The 20,631-nt window shown below is 34.0% G+C and overlaps 1 protein-coding gene across 1 annotated transcript in view; it reads right to left on the reverse strand.

The window, feature by feature from the left end:
* The window catches only part of LOC145247563 (STING ER exit protein-like), a 30,798-nt gene extending 11,006 nt beyond the window's left edge, over positions 1 to 19,792 (reverse strand). Inside the window, exons 1-6 of the mRNA XM_080109409.1 lie at positions 19,577 to 19,792; positions 13,577 to 13,691; positions 11,626 to 11,667; positions 11,037 to 11,166; positions 5,978 to 6,067; positions 3,867 to 3,959 (exon numbers count right to left, since the gene is read on the reverse strand). Coding sequence (XP_079965535.1) covers positions 3,867 to 3,959; positions 5,978 to 6,067; positions 11,037 to 11,166; positions 11,626 to 11,667; positions 13,577 to 13,691; positions 19,577 to 19,697 — 591 coding nt within the window. The 5' untranslated portion in view covers positions 19,698 to 19,792. The remainder of the gene's footprint in view (positions 1 to 3,866; positions 3,960 to 5,977; positions 6,068 to 11,036; positions 11,167 to 11,625; positions 11,668 to 13,576; positions 13,692 to 19,576) is intronic.
* Positions 19,793 to 20,631: the final 839 nt, after the last annotated feature.

The following is a 20,631-nucleotide window of genomic DNA, read 5'->3' on the forward strand; positions in this document are numbered from 1 at the left end:
TTTTTGTTGGCGTTTGTGTGTTTGGTTGAGGGTCGCGTCGAGATTTTTCTTTTCTTTGTCTGAGTCTGGAAGTAGATCTTGGTTTAGGTTGGGAAATTGATTTGGGTTCTTGTTCATTATTTTCTTGTCTTTTTGGATTTGTTTTTGTTTTAATATTTTCTGTATTGTGATCAGTTTCCATCATTTCTAATATTTGGAAACTATTTTGCACGTCTATTTGAGTTTCTTGGAGTGTTCTTTATTTTATTATTGGTTTTATTGGCCTCTGCTAATTGTTTTGCATGTTTCTGTGATATATTTTAAGGTGCTTCAGTTGTAGTCGGATTCTTATCTTTTTTTTTTTTTTTTTTTTTTTTTTTACACAGTGATCACCACTTATCAAGGCCCAGAAGCCACTCAAGGATAAGGGTTATTGCAAGTACATTACGTTAGTGAGGAGATTTGCTGAAGTGTTTACTTAAGGGGGCGGTTCATTAGGAATTTGTAAACATTGGACTTGAAGACATCCAAGTTGTAGTCTGGAGGGAAGCAGGCAGACGGAACTATTGTTTTATTTGAACCATAGCCATTTTTGTTTGAGGCTATTTGGGAATTTTGATCATTCTTTGTGGTTTAATGAGATTAGTTTATTAGCTCTTTAACCTCTTTAAATTCGTTGTATAATTCATTGTGTTGATGTGGTTTGTTTGTGTTTTTTATTATTTCAGCATATGTTTCATTTTTTAAATATGTTTCAACTATTTTCCTCGTTTCTAGGAAAGTTATGTCTCGTTTAGGTTTTACTTCTGTTATTTCCTTTGCATATAGTTTACATATTTTGGAATGTGCAGGATAATTTTCTCTGTAGTTTGTACATTTTAATTCATTGGTACACTCTTCCTCTGAGTGGTCTGGCTCTCTATACCCGCACTTTCCACATGTTTTTTTTCCTCTGCAGATTTCCTTGTGATGTCCATACTTGTGGCAATTAAAACATCTTAGAGGAGTTGATATATATTGCTCTACTTTCACATTTAAATAACCAATTTTAACTTTTTTTTGATATTGTTAGAGAATTAAAGGTTAGTATATATGTATTTGTCGCAATCAGTCTACTGAACTTTTTAATATTTATACGTATGTGGTTGATCACTCCTTGTTTTTTCAGTTCCTTTTTTGTTTCTTCTTTCATTGCTAGAGATAACTCTTGACATTGGAACACTCCTTTAGAAATATTCAGTCTTTCATGTGGGAAGACTCTGCATTTGTATTCATGGAATTTATCCATTTTAAGTTTTGGGCATCATTCTCGTTGGTGACTTATTTGAAGATGTTTCCATCTTATTTTTTTTATTGTTTTAGGATTGCTTCTGTTCTTTAGTAGTTTCTCTATTAAGAATAATGGTAACTCACCAATTTTTTTTTATTTTCCATAATCAGGAATCTTGGGAAATTTATTTCTTTTGTGGATGGTAAGGTTTTTCCATTATTTATTTTCCCGTCTTCTGAACTGGAGAGATCAGAGACATCTGAATGGTTTCTTTTCCGGTATTTAGCGCCTAAAAGACATTAGTTTTTATTTTGGTTTTCCATAAATAATTTATTCATTTTTATCTATCATGTTCCATACCCACCTCGGAGTCCATAATTGGAACATAGCAAGGGGGAAACCCATTCGCCTTGCTTATATCGGGGCTACATGAAAGACATTCTCTTTTGGTCAGTAAAATCTTAAGCACTTTCTGTTCACTAAATTATTTAAAATTAATTTGTTTAGCAGATATGAAGAGTTTTGGTCTCATCAATTGATTGACCCTTAGCCATCACTTGTCATTATATATTTGGCGATATTGTTAAGTGGGTAGAGGATAAGTATTTTGTTAAGTTTGGGGTGGATTATATGACGTGACGAGTTGATCGATCAGATCGGGCCTTTCTGACCTCCCGTCTAACCAAAGTGATGTGTTAGGGAAGTTGAGGTGCTTAAACCTGACCTGTAAGTCCTTCAACCACCAGGATTCCGTCCTAAGGCATCACGGGTCACCACCCATGGCCAACAGGTGGACTCATTGAGAGACTTTTACTCTCTACAGGGGAGGGGGGGGGCAGTCAGCATATTCTACAGTCCTACTGACAAGGCAATCCTGTGTCTAGTATCATGAATGTGATTGAATATCCGAAACTTTTTAATATTGATTTTGCCTTTTGTTTCTTGGAGACAAATAACTCTGGGAAATTCTTGTTAATAATAAAAGCAATTCATTAAGATTCACTTTTAAACCATGACGTTGGATGACTTTTTTTTTTATTATTTATTTACGGACTGCTATTTTCATCTTCATAGTTGTTGTTTCATCACGTTTTGGCCAACTCATCATCTGGCTTTCTTCAGGTTGTTGACCACGAACGGATAGGAATGCTGAGTCTTTTAACTATATCCCCAGTAATTACTGCCTTCCATAGTTGTTGTCTCACCACATTTTAGCCAACTAATCCTCTGACCTGCTTTGGGTAGGATTGAAACTGCTATCTACAGAGACTGCTCACCTGGAACCACAGAGATTTAATGCTTTTATCCACTATGCTACGGGCTCCAGAGGGCAATCAAGATTGGATTTTTTTGTCTTATAAATCCAAGTTTTCGTTCTTATTTGGTTTTCCATCGTCAGGTCTGTACCGAATGGTATTATATATTATTTTTTTATTGGAATCTTGAGATGAGTTATTTGTGGACAGTTATCCTCATTTTCATAGTTGTTGTTTCATCATGTTTCAGCCAACTATTGCTCAAATAAATATAGAAATTACTCCAAAGGATTCCAATAATAATAAAAAAAAAAAAAAAAAAAATATATAATACAATCCGGTATGGATTATTTTTTGTGCCATGGTTTATATTTTGATTGGAAGTATGTCTTGTTTTGTTTCCATCATTTCTAATATTTATAATCTGTTTTGTGTCAAGTTCGTTTTTTTTTTTTTTTTTTTGAATGGGAGCAACTGGTACAATGATCTTTAGTTAATTTTTTAAATTTTTTATTCAATTTTCACCCCAAACAAGGCACAGTGCCACTTTGAAGTAGGGGACTACTATCGGGGCATAAGTTGCAGGGATATTAAGAAGGGAGATGAGCAACAAGATGTCTGTTCACATTACACATTATTGAACTTCTGCATGTCAATACAGTTGGGAAAGCAGACTCCCGGAAGAAAGTTCTAAAGTCTAGCAGTCCTAGGGAAGAAACTATTAGAGCAGAAGGCTCTCTTGCATATAGGGATCTCTACTGTGTAGAGGTGGGATTTTGCTGCTTGTTGGGTTTGTCGAGGGTATTTACATCGAGGGGATACAAGTGCTTGTGGTTCGTCAAAGCATCCACCATTAAAATACTTGTAGAACAGGCAGAGAGATGCAACATTTCGTCGATGGGATAGAGGCTGAAGCTTAGATGACAGTTCAGGACCTATCAGGTTGGCAACTCTTTTGAACCCTGCCCAAGAGTGAGAGACTAGTAGCAAATGCACCAGCCTAAATATGACAACAGTACTCCATACATGGGCAAATAGTGGCCTTATAGAGGTACAGGATACTTTCAGGCATAAGCAGCTTTCTAGCATAGTAGAGAGAGCCCACCTTCTTCACAGCAGCCTTGGCAATGCTCTCAATGTATCTGTTCCAGCTCATGTTCCCTACACTTTTTGCATTCTAACTTTTACTATCGTCTCCTCAAATCCTGTTCTAATTGTTGTCAATTGTTAATGATAATAAAAGGTGTCTATTTACTTCTATTATGTCTGTGTTGTTACAAAAAATTTGAAATTAAAAAACATCTGGGCAATTCGGAATAGGTACAGCAAGATGCTGATGATGATGATGATGCAACACTCACCTGTTCCATCAATTTTCTTTTGCTCATTCCTTTTCTCAGCAATTGTTTCTCGATCACTAAGGCGTTGGCAGCATAAGAATCAGCAATCTCTTTCTGCAGAAAACAAATACAAAAAAACAATTTGAATAACAATTCTTTGTGATGGTTAAAAGAATTACTCAAATTCTGATCTCAGTTTAGTTCTGTAATGAAGTATTTGTTTAAAAAGTGGATTTTGTGAGTGGTAAGACACAAATATGAAGAAATAATTGGATGAAAACTACGTAAATCAACAATAATAATTATTTGTTATTCAACTGAAAAGAAATGATTTTGAAACGAAGAATTGAATTGTCTGTTGCTGTGTGAACCTCCATTAAATGTCCCCATTTGTTTGGTTATAATGCAGGGGCAGATAATTCTACTTCAAAATCTCTTCTGCTTACAAAGTTACTTCCGTTAATATATTTAAATATTTAATTTCGATTTGAAATATCTATCTCTACTAATATATAAAAGGAACTTTGTGAGGGAGTTCGTTCCCTATAGACTCTAAAACAGCTGGGCCAATTTTTATGTAATTTCACACAAAAGTAGTTTATGTACCTGGCAGTGTTCTTAGATAGGTTTTGTATAAGAATGTTTTCGATAAGTATTGATGATCAAAATAATTTGATGAAAGAAAGAGCAGACAATTTTGACCAAAGTTAACACCTTACACAGCCTAACATCATAAGGGCATTTAAGTTTTATTACCACACAAGCCGAAAGGTTCAACATATAAAACTAACAGTATGTTCTTTGATATGACAGGGGCGCATTGGAAATGAATATTTCTGTTTTGAGCACAACTGTACATGATACTTGATTTTTGTCATTTTAAACTTAAATTCAAGCTATTATAACTGCACAAGCAGTAAGGCCAGGCATATAAAATCAACAGTAGGTTCTTTGATATGACAGAGTCACATTTGAAATGAATATTTTTATTTAGAGCACAATTGAAGCATGATACTTGACTTTTGCATGTTAAACTTTAATTCATGCTATTATATATAAAAAATAATTTTATAAAATCAACAATGGATTCTCTACAGTGCAATGTAGACTACAGAGTATTATGGACTAAGTCACTGCGGGGAGGCATGTGAAGATTCCTTCTGGTGCACTGCAATGGGTCCCAAACTAGAACAGGTAATCAATCGATTTGATTGAAAAATGGGTGATTTCACTGATTTCGATGACAATAAAAATATTGGAGGGTGAAACATTTGTTGATCATCATTCAATCCCTGACAACGTCAGGTTTCCCTGCTAGTAGTAAATATTTAAAAGTATGAATGCAACGTGGCTGTTACACTTTAACCATGTTGGCACATTTCATCCATTCGGACCCACATGTTATCTGGTATCTTCGCAGGAACAAATAAACAAGGAAGGCCATGAAAAATATGACTCAGCATTTTTGTTTTAGGTGAATACAAGACACATTTATTCCAGTAATTTCCAACAACGTGCTTCACCATGTTTCAAAATATTACTCATGTGTCAAACATGTCGGTCGAGACACCCTTTCATGCACACATCTTTTTCATCACCTGCCTTTCCACTTTTTCGACCACGCAGCGCAGTTTCTCTCTTGCCGCACTCGAATCAAAATACGTCCAATCGCTTGCTTTGCTCGATCACATCCTTTTTTGTGCTTTTTTTCTCCTCCTTTCTGTGACATCAGTGTGTGCACATTTGCTTAATTTGCATATGTGCTAAGACAGCTGCTGCTAATATTTTCTCTAGTCAGCTATCTTACGGCTATTTTTTTTTTCTTTTCCAATTGCAAGATTGGAATTTCTTGCAACTCCTGTTGTCTTCTTCAGCCAAATATGAAATTATAAAACTCAGTAAAGAAACAGTTTAAAAACATGAAAAAAATGCCGTTGCATTTGTTTAAAAATCAACCTCAACAATTTTCTGCCACAGATTGCTTTCATCCATGTAACTTTGAAACGACATTTTATAACGCCTCTCCACATCTCTGTTATAAGATGTTATGAGAACGAAATAACAAAAATATTCGATACAAACAAATTATAAAATGTTCTAAGAACAAATTTATAGAAAGAAGTTTCTCTTACCGCTTCAATTTCTTCTTCCTCTTCATCAACTGTCGAAACGGTCACAGAACTGAACTTGCCCATATTTTTAGTGTGTTTTGTTAACGTCACCTGCAAAAGAAATTGTTTATCAGTTTTTATTGTTCGCATAAAATTGATAGCAATGTACGTCAAGGGGGAAACAATTTTTCTTCAGCTGGTAAAATTTAATTCTCTCTCAAACTTTATGCAAGTTTCCTTGCTTCATTTAGCAAACTGTTTATTTTTCGTGTTGACATTTTCAAATGACGTTTTTGAATTTTTGAGATGAGGATTCGTTATTCATATTATTTGGATTCATTGGATTACTGCTCTTATCTTGAGTGTGACGACCAAAAAATACAATTGCGAATTACTAACCTCTATCCAGTTATAACTGACGGGATGAGAGCATGCTACACCATTGAAATAAATAAAGGATTCCATTCCAAATTCTTTCAAAATTCCCAAGTTTGGGAGAAACATTACAGAGTTTGACAAGATGCTAGTGTTGGGATGATTAATCGGAATCGAGAATCAAAAAAATCTTAACTTTCTGGGGTATCAGAATTGGAAAAATTTGTACCTATTTTCCAATGCCAAAACCATTCTTTTAATTTTTCTAATTTGATTTTGGTTTAAGAAAAATTTTAATTGCTGGTAGTAATAATACAATAATATTTATTGATTTTAAACTTCCAGTCGAATTAAAATCTATAGATTCCCTCCCCCCTCCTTCACAAATGTGTTTTTACATTTGAGAAAATATATACACATATAAGATGTGTTTTTACAGTAATTGGGATAAAATATTTAGAGATTTATAAAGAATTGGAATCGGGAATTTAATATGGAACTGGTAATTGTATCAGAATCGGGAAAAATATTGGAATCGTCCTATCACTACAAGATACACCTAAAGAAGGTCGGAGGTCACATCAACCGAAACGTGAAAAAAATCACACTCAAGATGAGACCAGTAGTCCGAAGAATCCAAATAAGATGACATTTACAAGTTTGCTTTTTTTTTCTTTTAGATTTTATTCACCACAAATAAGGCATATTACCACTTGAACATAAGGGGCTACCATGTGAGGCTATGCCTACAGAGGCATTATGAAGGGAGTTGAGCAGAGAGAAAAGTTTTCCATTACATTTAAATTTCTGCATGTCAGGGGAGCAGGAAAAAAGAGAGGGAATTCCAAAGTCTCGCAATTCGAAGGAAGATATTATTAGAGTAGAAAGCTTTCTGGCATCTAAGGACCTCTACACTGAAGGGGTTGGATTTTGCTGCTTGATGAGTTGAGAGTATTTCTGTCTTAGTAGCATTAAACGTTACAGTCTAATGTAACCATGGAAAAAAAAGGTTTAAGTAAAATGAGGATGAAAAAAATATATCCTCTTCTTTCATTGTCACATTTCTTCTTTTCTTTCCTCTTTTGTGCTCCTGATTTAGGTAGAGACATATTTCTAATGGACAGATTCTAAAAAGAAAAATAATAATATCGGAAAAAGAGTAATATGAAAAAAAAGGCCACCAATGTCTTAATAATAATTTACGCACCTAAAGTGCACATTTACTTTAAAAAAAAAAAACATGACCTCCCCCCCAAAGAAACGAAAAACATTAAAAAATATTAATTATCATTAGTGCTATGTCAACAGCATATTCTTATGATTGTTTTGACTCTCGAGTATATATGCGACACAGTTAATCAACCGAGAACCACATCACTCTACATAAAAGCAATAAGATATCAACGGATACACACTCAAGAGTCAAAATAATGAAAAGAATATGCTGTGATAAGTGATGAATCTCTTGTAAAAAAAAGTATCTCATCTTGTTTTATTGATTTGCGATTCATTGCAGTCTATAGTAAAAATAGTTTTTATTGTCTTTGATTCAATCTTCGTAATTGTAATTATTTTAATAACAACTTTGCATTTATCGTAATAGAAAAAGTAATGATAAAAATATTTGCTAATGGGCTAAGAGATCAAGATTCAATCCTCAGTATTCATATTCAATACTCATTATAAGGTCAGGATCAAGATAAGTGGAGGATTCTTGGGAAAAGAGTGGCGCCCTCCCCTACATCTTGGTGTAGTAACTCATGAAAAGGAAGTCCTTGTATTGACCTTGACTATTTAATTATTTTTAAACATTTATTCGCTCCAAACATTGCACATTTCCAATGAAATTGTGAATTAGAGGCCAAATATATGGGTTATCTTAAGTAAAGAGTTGTGCAGCAAGAGGTTTGTTTACATTACATTTAAATTTCTGCATGTTAGTACAGTTCAAAAGCATCCTGACTCCAGTGGAAAAACACTCAACTTCTCGAAAGCAGGAATTGGGTGATCAACAGTTGATATAACTAGACGGGGTTACAAAACTGATCAAACCATTGTCTGTACTCTTACTGCCCAATAGGTGCAACTCAAAAGATTTGCAGAGTACAACATTAATACAGATAACTGTGCAAAAAAGTGAGACTATTTTTTATGACAATGTGCTTTAAAGATATGCAAAAAAGAAGCTATAGAAGAAGAGGTAAATGCAATATTCAAGCTCACAGGTTTGATTTTCTGATTGTCTCAGAAACCTCTGGTATAAACAGCTGATCCACATATAATTGTATAGTGTCATAAATAAATAATATATTATGCTTTTACTAATATAACTGAACACTGTCATTATTTCTTTATATACTTTATACTACATATAATACTACTGGGGTGGAGATGCCCAGCATTGCCCGGTCGTAAAATACATTTTTTTTTTTTTTTTTTTTTTTTACACAGTGATCACCACTTATCAAGGCCCGGAAGCCACTCAGGGATAAGGATTATTGCAAGTACATTATGTTAGTGTGGAGATTTGATGAAGTGTTTACTTAAGGGGGCGGTTCATTAGGAATTTGTTAACATTGGACTTGAAGACATCCAAGTTGTAGTCCGGTGGGAAGCAGGCAGACGGAACAGAGTTCCACAGATATGATATTTTAATTTATAGTGTCAATAAAAAAAAAAATACAGGACTTGGGTGCTATCAGCTAGAATCGAAAGCGAAAACAAAATTTCGTAAGCAGGAAAAAAAAAAAAGAAAAGAAAAAAAATGTCACATGCTGGACACAAACTTACTAAAGTTAAATTCGTAAGTGAACACGTTATCAATCGGACCACAATGATACAGATGTTATGACATTGCAAATTTAACTTTTTAAAATGAAACAACAAATCGACTGTTCGCGCATGTGGGATTAATAAACAGCTTCAAAAACCAACAGTTTTATCTGAGCCCCCTTCAAACAAAAACATGAAATAATTGACAATTTTTTCTCATTGTCGATATTATGTGTCCGAGAGATTGCTCTTTCTAATGATACCCAGGTTCATGCCTGTTTGATGTGAATGACAAAAGTTTTTAGTGGACATACACACACAAAGACTGACACAGATGACTGAGATTTATGTTAGACTAGCGAGGGGTACCCGGCGTTTCCCGGGTGTTTTGAGGTGTGTGTGGTTTTGGGTAAATGAAAACTACGGAACCCGAATCCTTGAGACAAAGTTGGAAATTAAAGTGTGAAAAAAAACAAAAAACAGTGCGACGTTAACCATTGGGCCACCGTGACATACAACGGAGACACGTTTGAATTTATTTATTTAACTATTAAAAACAGGTGTTCGCAATAAAAGTTAACTCTGCTGCTTCGATTTGACCTAATTAAGAAGGTCAAATAGAAGTCACGCAGTTAACTTTTGCTGCCAGGCAGCGTTTGGGTTTGTTTACCCAAATTTGACTGGTTTTTTCCCCAACAGATGTTGGGGAGGGGGAAACCAGCTCCCAATTGTCCAGATTGAATAGCAATTGTCTGATATACAACATTGATCAAAGCTGATTGCTTCTGGACGTTTCCTGGCACGATGCCGAAGAACGCTTACTTAGTTTTGAATTAGTTTTGCTTTTTATACGAAAAAGCCTGATCAACATGCGAGAAGCCAAAATAGCAATAATTTTGTAAAAATCGACGTAAATAAATCTATACGCTACATGCGTTCTCAAATCCTAGATATTATTATCTACGGCCTATATAAACAGTTGTAAGCAATAGTAACCCCCCACCCCGGACCGTGTGCTAGAAAAGCCTTTGCGAGACGTACACGAAATGGCCACACACATTTTGCCTTTTATATATATAGAAGATCTCCATTTATTATATAAAGGAGACCTGTGTGTGTCTACTAAAAACTTTTGTCAGTTGCATCAGACCAGGTCAAACCCGGTATCATGTGAAAGAACCTTGGATGAATAATATGTGAAGATTAGAAAAAAAGATTAATTCTGTGGTGGCCAACTGAACCATTTTTTGCAAGGGGTGTCAGTTTTTGCATTGCGATTTTCCCGTAGCAAACTGAAACTGTTTAAAAACGTTATTTTGCAGCGTCATGACGTCATAAGTCGTTGTGGCCGTGACAGCTAGTTCATTAGCCACTTTTTTCCCTTCTTTTCCTCTTTTTCATTCAAGTTTGAACCCAGCTGCCGCAGCTCATTTTTTTTTTTTTTTCGGTCACACGTGAACTTGCTCCTATTTTGATTGAAAGAAAAGTTGCTTTGATTCATTTATTTGGGGTGGGGGAGATCCGGAGAATAGCTACTTCTCTTCGTATCCCTTCTGCCGAAATATCTGGTGAGGAGGTAGTTTTTTTGGTATTATTATACAAACACCGTGTTAGGGTTAGGGTTAGGGGGTTAGGGTTAGGGTTAGGGTTAGGGTTAATTCGCTGTCACGGTGTTTGTATAATATTACTATATATATATTGGGGGGGGGGGCGATTCCGTCATTTTGTGCGGGTACTGATGAAAGTGCTCAATATGCTTAGTATAGCAGCTCTGTCCAAACTGAACTTCATGTTCATCTGGGCAACGCCGGGTATCCATGCTAGCGTGTATATATATTAAAAAACAAAAAATGGTTCAAGTTGAAGAATTATTGCTTAAAATGATATATAGCCTATAAAAAGATGTGCTAAAAAATTACAAAAGAAAAATTACTTTTTTAGGTTTGGAAATTTGACTGTAGACATCTGTCTTCACACCTTCGCCTGCTTTCCTCAGTGCATCTTCGACGATAAACATCACGTTACTCTTTCCTTGATGATGATAATATAACCACAAACCACATCTGAAAAAGACGAGACAAAAAACAAAAATAGGCTTTATGTTTAGAAATTTAGAAATCAATAACAATGTATTATTGTCTTTAAATAAATTTATTTTGCCCTTAAGTGTCATGGATTGCTAATCATGGCAAACTGTTGGTCTCATTGCGAGAGGAATAAAATGGGAAAGAGAGAAAAATTGTCATTTTTGTTTTTAGTTTTGCAGAAAATGACTGGGTTTTGATAAGAGAACGGGGGAGAAAAAAAAGAGTAATAAAATCAATATTTGGTGCATTTTAGGCCAGGAAACTGATATCTTCAGACAGTCTGATCTGATAACACCAGAATTTATGTGATGTGTAAAAAATAAATAAAGTAAAAAGAATCTCAGGAGATATCACAGAGTTAATGGAGTAGAAATGTTTGTGATATTTTGTTTAAAATTCACAAGATGGATGTACAAGAATTACAAAAGTTCTTACCTTTTACATTTTTGTCGGTATTGCTTCTCAACTCCTCCAGGTCTGAAACACAAAAATTTGGATTTTTTAACTTCATTTACATTTTGTGATTCAAATATAGATTTTTGCTGGGATCAACAGGAAATTTGCATTTCCTTAATCTATATATCTGTAAAAGTTAGGATATGTGTGTGGGGACAATTCTCAACTTATATATTCAAACTTTTGATCTAACAAACTTGAAATTTAGTATATAGGGTATTCAGACATGTAGAAAACTTTTTAATCGGTTTTCATCTAAAAAAAAAAAAAAAGTTGCTAAAGGGTCAGAATTGAAAAATTGGTACGTTGAGGGGGGGGGGGGAGTCATCGGATTTTATGTTTGACAACTGTTTCACGAATGTGCATGCATGGATCGGTCACATGAGAGATTCCTTATGTTAAGAATAGTAGGTTTGAAAACACTTTTTAAAGATCATGTTAAGCTGGCCTAATAGTTATCGTACTTGATTCACTATCTTTAGATTTTGGTTTCGATCTTAGCTTGAGTATTTTTCTTTTACTTACAAGAAGTGAACGGTTTAGAAAAAATATAATAATCACATTCACATGTCTCAGTTTCTGTATGAATCAAAATATAACATTTATGCATATTTTATGATCAGGCAACGCCAGACAGTCTGCTAGTATAAAATAAACTAAAAAAAATAAATAAATAAATAAATAAATAAAATGCTAATTCCTACCCTCTGATGAAAAGGAAAGCATTTCTTCGAAACACCGCAGATTAAGGACTATCCACTTATCAGGTATTTCCTTTCCAGATTAAATATGTTTTATTAACTGTTTGCTTTTATATATATATATATATATATATATATAATTATAAAACTCAAATGACCTTGTAACGAGTGATGTAACCCACTTTCCGGTTTACGACATCCGGTTGCACATGTGCGCATAAACATTAACCCATATATTACATTTCTAGATACAAAATAGTTGTGTGAGAACGGTGTATTTGTTGACACATTTACTAATCTGTTTCAATATTAGTTTTATTTTATTTTATTTATTTAGGTTTTATTTTTTTTGCTTCAGGTTTCATTAATTATTTTTTTTTTTAGATTTTAAGTTTCTATAACTTGGTTGAAGGATTCCAATATGGACTTTTTCATTCTTATATTTCTCATCGGTAGGTTCATGTGCGTTTTTGCTGCTAAATGACTTTCATCAGCATTCGATTCGTAGGAAAATCATGTTTAATTTTCGATTTTTGAACGATTATTCGGAAAAATAGGTAACTTTACACGAATAGGGAGGATTTTTTTTCATGTTTGAGTGAACTGTCTGTGAGTTTTCATTTTAATATATTTTCATAGAAATGTTTCTGTTATGTCAAAAAAAAACTATTTTCTTTACGTCAAAAGTGTCACGCTCATACATGAATTCCATAGTTAATATAACATACTGACCCAACGGGTCACGGGTAGTCTAGTATATATATAAAAACAGAAATTTATCATTAATAACATTTATATAAAATATTATTTACAAAAGTGACTTCTTAAAAAGAAGAATCTAATCTTTATCTCTATCATAATTTTCTTTCCTTTTTTAATTTTTTTTTTTTTTTGTTTCCTTACATTCATGCTAAACAAGGCATATCGTCACTTGGATGTAAGGGTCTACTATTTGAGACCATTTAAAAGCAGTGACCTGCTTGGAAAAATAAAGAAAAGATACTGTTGCCAGCTGTCTAAAATAGCAAAAAGAATTGATCAGTCATAATGCTATAAAAAAAAAAATTTTTAAATAATAAAATCCAGCCTAAAATAAAAAGGATTTTTCTTTTTGATTTACACCAGTTTGTAATTTCCAGTTTTGGATGTGGCAGCCATAACAAAGTGGATACTTTCTATTTTACCACTTCTATTCTCAAGATATACCAAACAATCTAATTCTTACTTACCTTCTCAAATAAACAATATCATCAGGGTCATAAGTCAATTTGTGTGCATGTTTTTGGCTGTCAATAACTCTGGCTCCGTCCGTCTTTCGCAAAGGAAGCTTATCCATTGGACAATCTAAAATAATAGACAACTTTTTTTGAACATTTAAAATAAAAAAAATGACTACAAATGTTTTTTTGCAATGATGCAAATGTTTTTTTCAATGATGCAACACAAATTTTTAAAATTATGAAAGTTTTTCTTTAGTTGAGTCTGAATAATAATTTAATTTCTTATTAAAATTCTTCTCGATAATTTTCCAGAATTTTTCTGTACATTAATACTGTCAACTAATAAGTACAATGTGACTTAAAGATTCAAGGAAGGCAGGGAGTCTGTGAGGGATGATGAGGTATATGTGAGGAGTAAGGAAGTCAGAACACAAGAGTTGATTGGTCAAATAAATGTAACATGGTGCATATGAGCACATGGGAAAATATCAGCAGCAGCAAAGGATGGCTGGCTAGTAGCAGCAGCAGCCGGAAAACTTAAAGTTTCCAGACTTTTTTCGTATAGGCATTTTTATTAATAATACACATATGAAACTATTCCCCTTCAAAGTAATCTCCTTCAGCTGTAATGCACTTGTAACATTCCAACAACTTCTGGAAGTCTCCATGGAAGACTTCTTGTGTGAACGTGTCAATGACCCATGTCACAGTCTCTTTCATCTCCACAATCGTCTCATAACAACAGCCTCTAAGGCTTTCCTTAAGCTTAGGGAATAACCAGAAGTCACAGGGAGCAAGGTCTGGACTATAAGGAGGGTGAGGAACTGTTTTAATATCAATCTTCATCAAATACTCTGTGACAAGGATGGAGTTGTGAATGGTGCATTTGCGCAAATCTTCCACATTTTCAGTTTCCTGCAAATAATTGTGTGCACAGTTCCCACACTGACATCAAACCGTGCACACAATGATCCTTATCCATGAAATTCTTTATGTAATGTGGCCGTCATACTTTACTTTAGTAATTCATAAAAATAAAACTGGAAATAAATGAATAAAAATCCGCGTCTGCATTTTTTCTTTTTTAACAAAAGTTTTTATAACTGTTGCTCTCACGTTTTGACACCACTTAAAAAGTCTCTTGCTGCCACAGGTCTATGTTTCTCCTTCTTCTGACCGCATGCCAACCACAGCCAGCCCATTCTTGTCCTCGACTTTACACATCCACTTTCTTCAATGTTGACTGTCTTTCTGCGACCATGTGGTGTATTTTTTCTCTTTTTTCCTTTTAATTCTCATGCACATTTCTTAATTTACATATACGCGTTTTCCGGCTGCTGCTGCTACTAGCCAGCCATCCTTTGCTGCTGCTGATATTTTCCCATGTGCTCATATGCACCATGTTACATTTATTTGACCAATCAACTCTTGTGTTCTGACTTCCTTACTCCTCACATATACCTCATCATCCCTCACAGACTCCCTGCCTTCCTTGAATCTTTTATGCCACTCAAAAACTGATATTCGATTCATGTAAGATGGCCCAAAAGCAGTCTGAAGCATTCCATACGGTTCTGTGGAATTTTTTCGAAGTTTAAAACAGAATTTTATTGCATATCATTCTTCTAAATTGTCCTCACGTCCAGATTGCATTTTTGAAATTCACCAGCTTGGCAGGCTTTAGTAGCATGTATTCCAAAATCCTGCTGTAGCTGTCGATTTGAATCTGAAATCACAAAAAATTGGTCAGTCATTTCATAAGATGTATAGCAATAACATACTGAACTTTCAAGTGTCTACGACAATTGTAAATGCCTGTACAAAAGAAAGTCTGGAAACTTATTTAAGTCACCTCGTATATCCATAATTTTCCTGTTATTTTTTTTTTAACTGCCATATTTCACATGTATCTCTTTATAAATAAACACCCCTGATTTTACTTTGATAATATTTTTGTAAAAAGAAAAAAAAAAATCTAGAATAAGTTATAGAAGTTTCATAGTACACACAATAATACTGAAATGAAAACATAATCACCATTTACATAAACATGTCCAAGAGTGATACTAAAATTCATAACTTTATAGTTAAGGGACAGGGAACCACTTTTACTTTAGGGTAAATTAAAAAATAAAGACATTTTACCATTTTGGTACTTGTAAGGAATGGGTACCCAAAGGATTCCCGTTCTTATCAAGTCAGTTCTGAATAATGACAGAGAATCTTAAGTCAATCTCGGAAATTATCGAAACAGTTCACAATTTAAAAACTGCCTATTTTTTTTTTCTTAGCAAAATTTTTTGTTTCAATTTTTTTGTTTTGAGGGAGTTAATTTTTTTTTAACCCTTCACATGCTTAGTCACATCAGCCTTTTACATTTTTAATCAACTTTCAAATCATAAATTACTTTGGTCATTTTCTGGTCCAAATCAGGATTCTCCATCAATAATCGGAACTGACTTTATGAGAACTGCCATTTTCTTGGTGCCTATTTTTGACAAGTTCTGCCATTTTTTTTTTTTAGCTTGGAAAGGTTTGATGATAAATGTTTGTTTTTTTTTAAATTATTTTAAAAAAATAAAAAAAATAGTTTCTTATCCTTTAACTAGTAAGTTTTGAATTAGTTATTTTCCATGGATTTATTTATAAAGATGGCGACTATATTTTTCTGGGCGAGATTTCATTACAGTGTTTCCTATACAGTTATAACTTATTCAGCTATGACGACAGAATCTGACATCAACGCAACATCACTTTAAGGGCGGCGTGAAGCTGAAAAAGTACCTTAGCTTACCACGAGCGATGAATACTAATTAGTTTTGTTTTATTGTATCATTCTTTTTGCGTTGCACTCTGCTGAAGAAAGAAGTGCAAATGTTAACGTATGCAATTTTCATTATCTCATAAAAACTTTTGCCGATTTCTATTTATCAACGTCAAAATTCTACTCTTTGATATTTTTGAAGAAAAACATATACAGGGTGGAACAATAAAAATATTACCCTAAAAAAGATTTCGTTTCTCTTTGATAAAAACCGGTTTTCATTTTTTTTTTTGCATAATTTGAAAATGTTATTTTCTGAAAATAAATTTTTTAAAAATTCACGTTATGTTAATAAATTATTGTTCACTTTTCTTACGTTTCGGTTGTTTTCTCAGACTTTTTTTTTCTTTTTTTTTTTACATAGGAGTCACTACTTATCAAGGCCCAGAGGCCACTTGAGGATAAGGGTTAAAGAGTGTACAGTGGTTAATGGGACAATGATGTAGTAATCGTTAGTAATGGAAATTAGGTAAATTTGTTAACTCAAGTGGAACGGCTCATCAAGAACTTGTTTATGTTAGACTTGAAGACAACCATATTGTAGTCAGTTTGAAAGCAGGCAAACGGAAAACAATTCCACAGGCATGCAATTCTAAGAAAGAAACTTTATTCATGGAATCTACGTTTAGGTTTAGACACAGATAAAGAGTGGGGGAAATTATTGATGGTGGTTTCAGCGAGATGAGTGTTTCTCATGAAAGTTTGGCGAGAGGGGGACCATAGATCGAAGCTCAGTCAAGCACTTGCCATGAAAATAACAATAAAGCAGAGACAGACTCGCAATATCTCTTCTGTGGGAAAGAGGTTGCAGGGAAGAGAAAAGGGCATCCCCTACTAGGCTACGAAGTATATTTTGAACTCTATTAAGGCAGGATAAATCCTTTCTAGCAGCTCCTGCCCAGATGTGGCAACAGTACTCCATCCTTGGACGTACCTGGCTCTTATATAGGTAGAGAATTGCATCAGCAGGGAGATATCTACTGGATCGATCCTACCATTTTTTCCAGCGATCTTGGCAACGGATTTGATGTATGTGTTCCATTTCAAATCAGAAGTAAAGGTCAAGCCCAGAAGCTTGTCAAAACATGAAGCCTCCCCAAGATGAGAACCATTCATTTCAATTGATGCCAGATGGGGATCAGAGCATTAATGATGTAATGATAGAAGCTTGGTTTTAGATGCATTAAAAGTAACCAGACACCTCTTTCCCCATTGTACCATGTGCTCAAGATCATAGGAGAGAGAATCAGAGAGAACTAGGTCGTTTATGGTCTTTGATGTGCTACCATAGATGGTAGTGTCATCAGCATAAATGTCTACAAATGATGTAAAGATGTGATTTGTAAGATCATTAATGTAGATCAGGAAGAGAGTTGGGCCCAGTTCACCCCAAACAAGGCACAGTGCTACTTTGATGTAGGAGGCTACTATCGGGGCCATGAGTTACTGGGATAATATGTAGGGAGTTGAGCAGCAAGATGTCTGTTCACTTTACACTTGAACTTCTGCATGTCAGTACAGTTGGGAAAGCAGGAACCCGGAAGGGAGTTCCAAAATCTAGCAATTCTGGGGAAGAAACTATTAGAGTAGAAGGCCTTCTTACATCTAGGGATCTCTACTGTGTAGGGGTGGGATTTTGCTGCTTGTTGAGGGTATTTACGTTGAGGGGGTACAAGATCTTGTAGTTCGTTTATTCCAAAAACCGTTCTTAATATGGGGAAGTTAGGGGTGTTTCTTCCGAAAGCCGTTCTTCATTGTCAACATACCCAAAAACTAGGGACTGCCAAAACAATGTGAAAAAAAGAAAACAGGATTCCATGACGTCAGACTTGTGTTAACTATACGAACTATGGAAAAGCAGAAGCAACTTAATGATTTTTTAAAATCTTTGTTTATCTTCTTCAAACTGCAATTAATAATTAATCTTTGTTATAATTTTGTTAAGTTTTAAGATTTACACAGTTTAATGATTAATAATATTATAAACATTTGTATATTAAATATGAAATACGGTTTTACTGAATGTTCATTTGGTTAACTACGGCTTCCATATTTTGTTCGGTAAAAAGAGACAAACAAAATATGAGGGGAGGGGCTACAAAATGCTTAATATTTGTGCAATAATATTTTCAAATCGGTTTTAATCTAGAGATAAAATAGTTGACAAGAGCCATGTTTATATTAAAACTTAATATTTAAAAAACAAATTTAACACAATTAATTAAAAATCTATGTTGTCACGGAACATTTTGAAATAATGGAATTTTAATCGTTTTAATCTTTTAAAAATTAATTAATGTTTACGAAGGGAACTCTTTACTCTTTTTGTCTCACAAGTTTTCGTCTGCTAAAAAAAAAAAAAAGAAAAAAGGATTAAAACGAAACGAAATTTAAATTTCCGTTCCATTTTCAAAACAACCCCCAAAACAGAGCGCTCTCGACAAGTTTTATCCCTAGTTTGTCTTTAGTAATATTTGTTTGTTATATGTTTGGTTTTTGTATGTTTTTGTTTTTTTCTGGTAAATTTTTACTAACTTTCCACCTTAATCACCTTTAAAATGATAACTTTTATAAGTTTTCGGGTATGCTAAAAAGAAATATCTCATTTAAATTTGCCGTAAACAAGTATTTTTCCAGATATCAAGCAATTCCTTATGTGATTACTTGTGGCCATTTTCAACATGGTCGAAAAGCCCCCCCCCAAAAAAAAAATTGGTAAAACTATACAAACACCGTGACAGCGAATTACCCCTACCCCTAACCCCAACCCTAACCCTAAACCCTAACCCTAATCCTAACGCTGTCACGGTGTTTGTATAATAATACCAAAAAATTTACCTTTCTTTTTATTATTTTTTTTATTATTATAACCAATTTTTCGTTTTGTTGGCTATACTGAAAAATACTCGGCTTTCTAAATAATAACGTTATTTCAGCACTGTCCGTAAAGTGCACACTGTACAAATATCTTTCTTTCATTAATTCATTGGCCATCGTTTTCGGTGGAAAAAAAAAAAAAAAAAAAAAAAAATCGGCACCTCCCGACGATTTACGTAACCTACCTGGGATATGCCGGCGATAATGGGATCCCTATTCTGTATACTTTAATTACATGCAATCTTAGCCAACAAAGACTGCAAAGTAGTAAAAAGTGTGACATGCCGCATCAAAAACTTTGTACCTACCCAAGATTAATGACATTTGTCCACAGATGCAATAGTAGATATACAGTGGCTTTTCTCCTTGGTATTCTTCTTGATCCTTTGTGTCTGTACAGACAACACTCCGAGATACAACTTTAGGCATGGCTGGATATTTAAAAAAATAATGGTTGATAACAAAAATAAGCTTACCAATAAATAACAGGAAGATTATGAAAAAGTAATTTTATTTTGCTGAAGAGTTCTCATCACGTGACACATTTGACTCCCGCTTTGTCGTTGCTATGGTTGCTTCATCATTCACCTACTCGAGCGAGGCCTACGTAAATAGAAGATCGTTCCACAAAAGTAACCTGATATCGCGGAAAAAAGTACAGTGGCCATGTTTAGGCGATAGACGACTATTACGAAGTTTGTTTTAAAACGGGTGCATTTTGAAATTAATAATTACATACACTTTTAAAAAATAAAACTACATTACAGTGGGACCCCCTCCCCCCCAAAAAAACTCCCTTTTAATTGCTTGTGTCCAAATGTTAAATAATTCTTTATCTTTCAGAAACGAAAAATGCATTCAGTTTTGGACCAGTTTTATAAATCCCTCGGCAATTTCTTTGAGAATTGAAATAGAAAATAAATAAAAGTCGTCTATCGCCTAACCGTGGCCAGTGTACTTTATTTTGTGACGTCAGCAGATCACGCGAGTATAGTGGAACGGTCTTCTATTTACGTAGGCCATGCTCGAATAGGTTAATTTGCGTGATCGCCATTATATATATATATATATATATATATATATATATATATAGTGAAAAATGACAAAAGACTATATTCCAAAGTTCATGATGTTGACCATCTTATAATTTATTGTTTTGATTCAGTTGACATTTACAATTCTTGACAGTATCAGTTTCATAGCGTAAAATCAATCACTTAATTATTATATCAATTAGTGAATTTATTTTGCCCTTAACTCATCAGAAGAAATAGCAATAATCAATCCGTCAAAAGGAAATAAAGTGCGTTTTGACATTATTAAAATCCGAAAATTGGAAGAGAAACTATAAATACCTTATAAT

The sequence above is a fragment of the Euprymna scolopes genome, chromosome 25, assembly GCF_053919585.1.
Source record: "Euprymna scolopes isolate OS-2025 chromosome 25, ASM5391958v1, whole genome shotgun sequence".
In the NCBI taxonomy this organism is placed as follows: Eukaryota; Metazoa; Mollusca; class Cephalopoda; order Sepiida; family Sepiolidae; genus Euprymna; species Euprymna scolopes.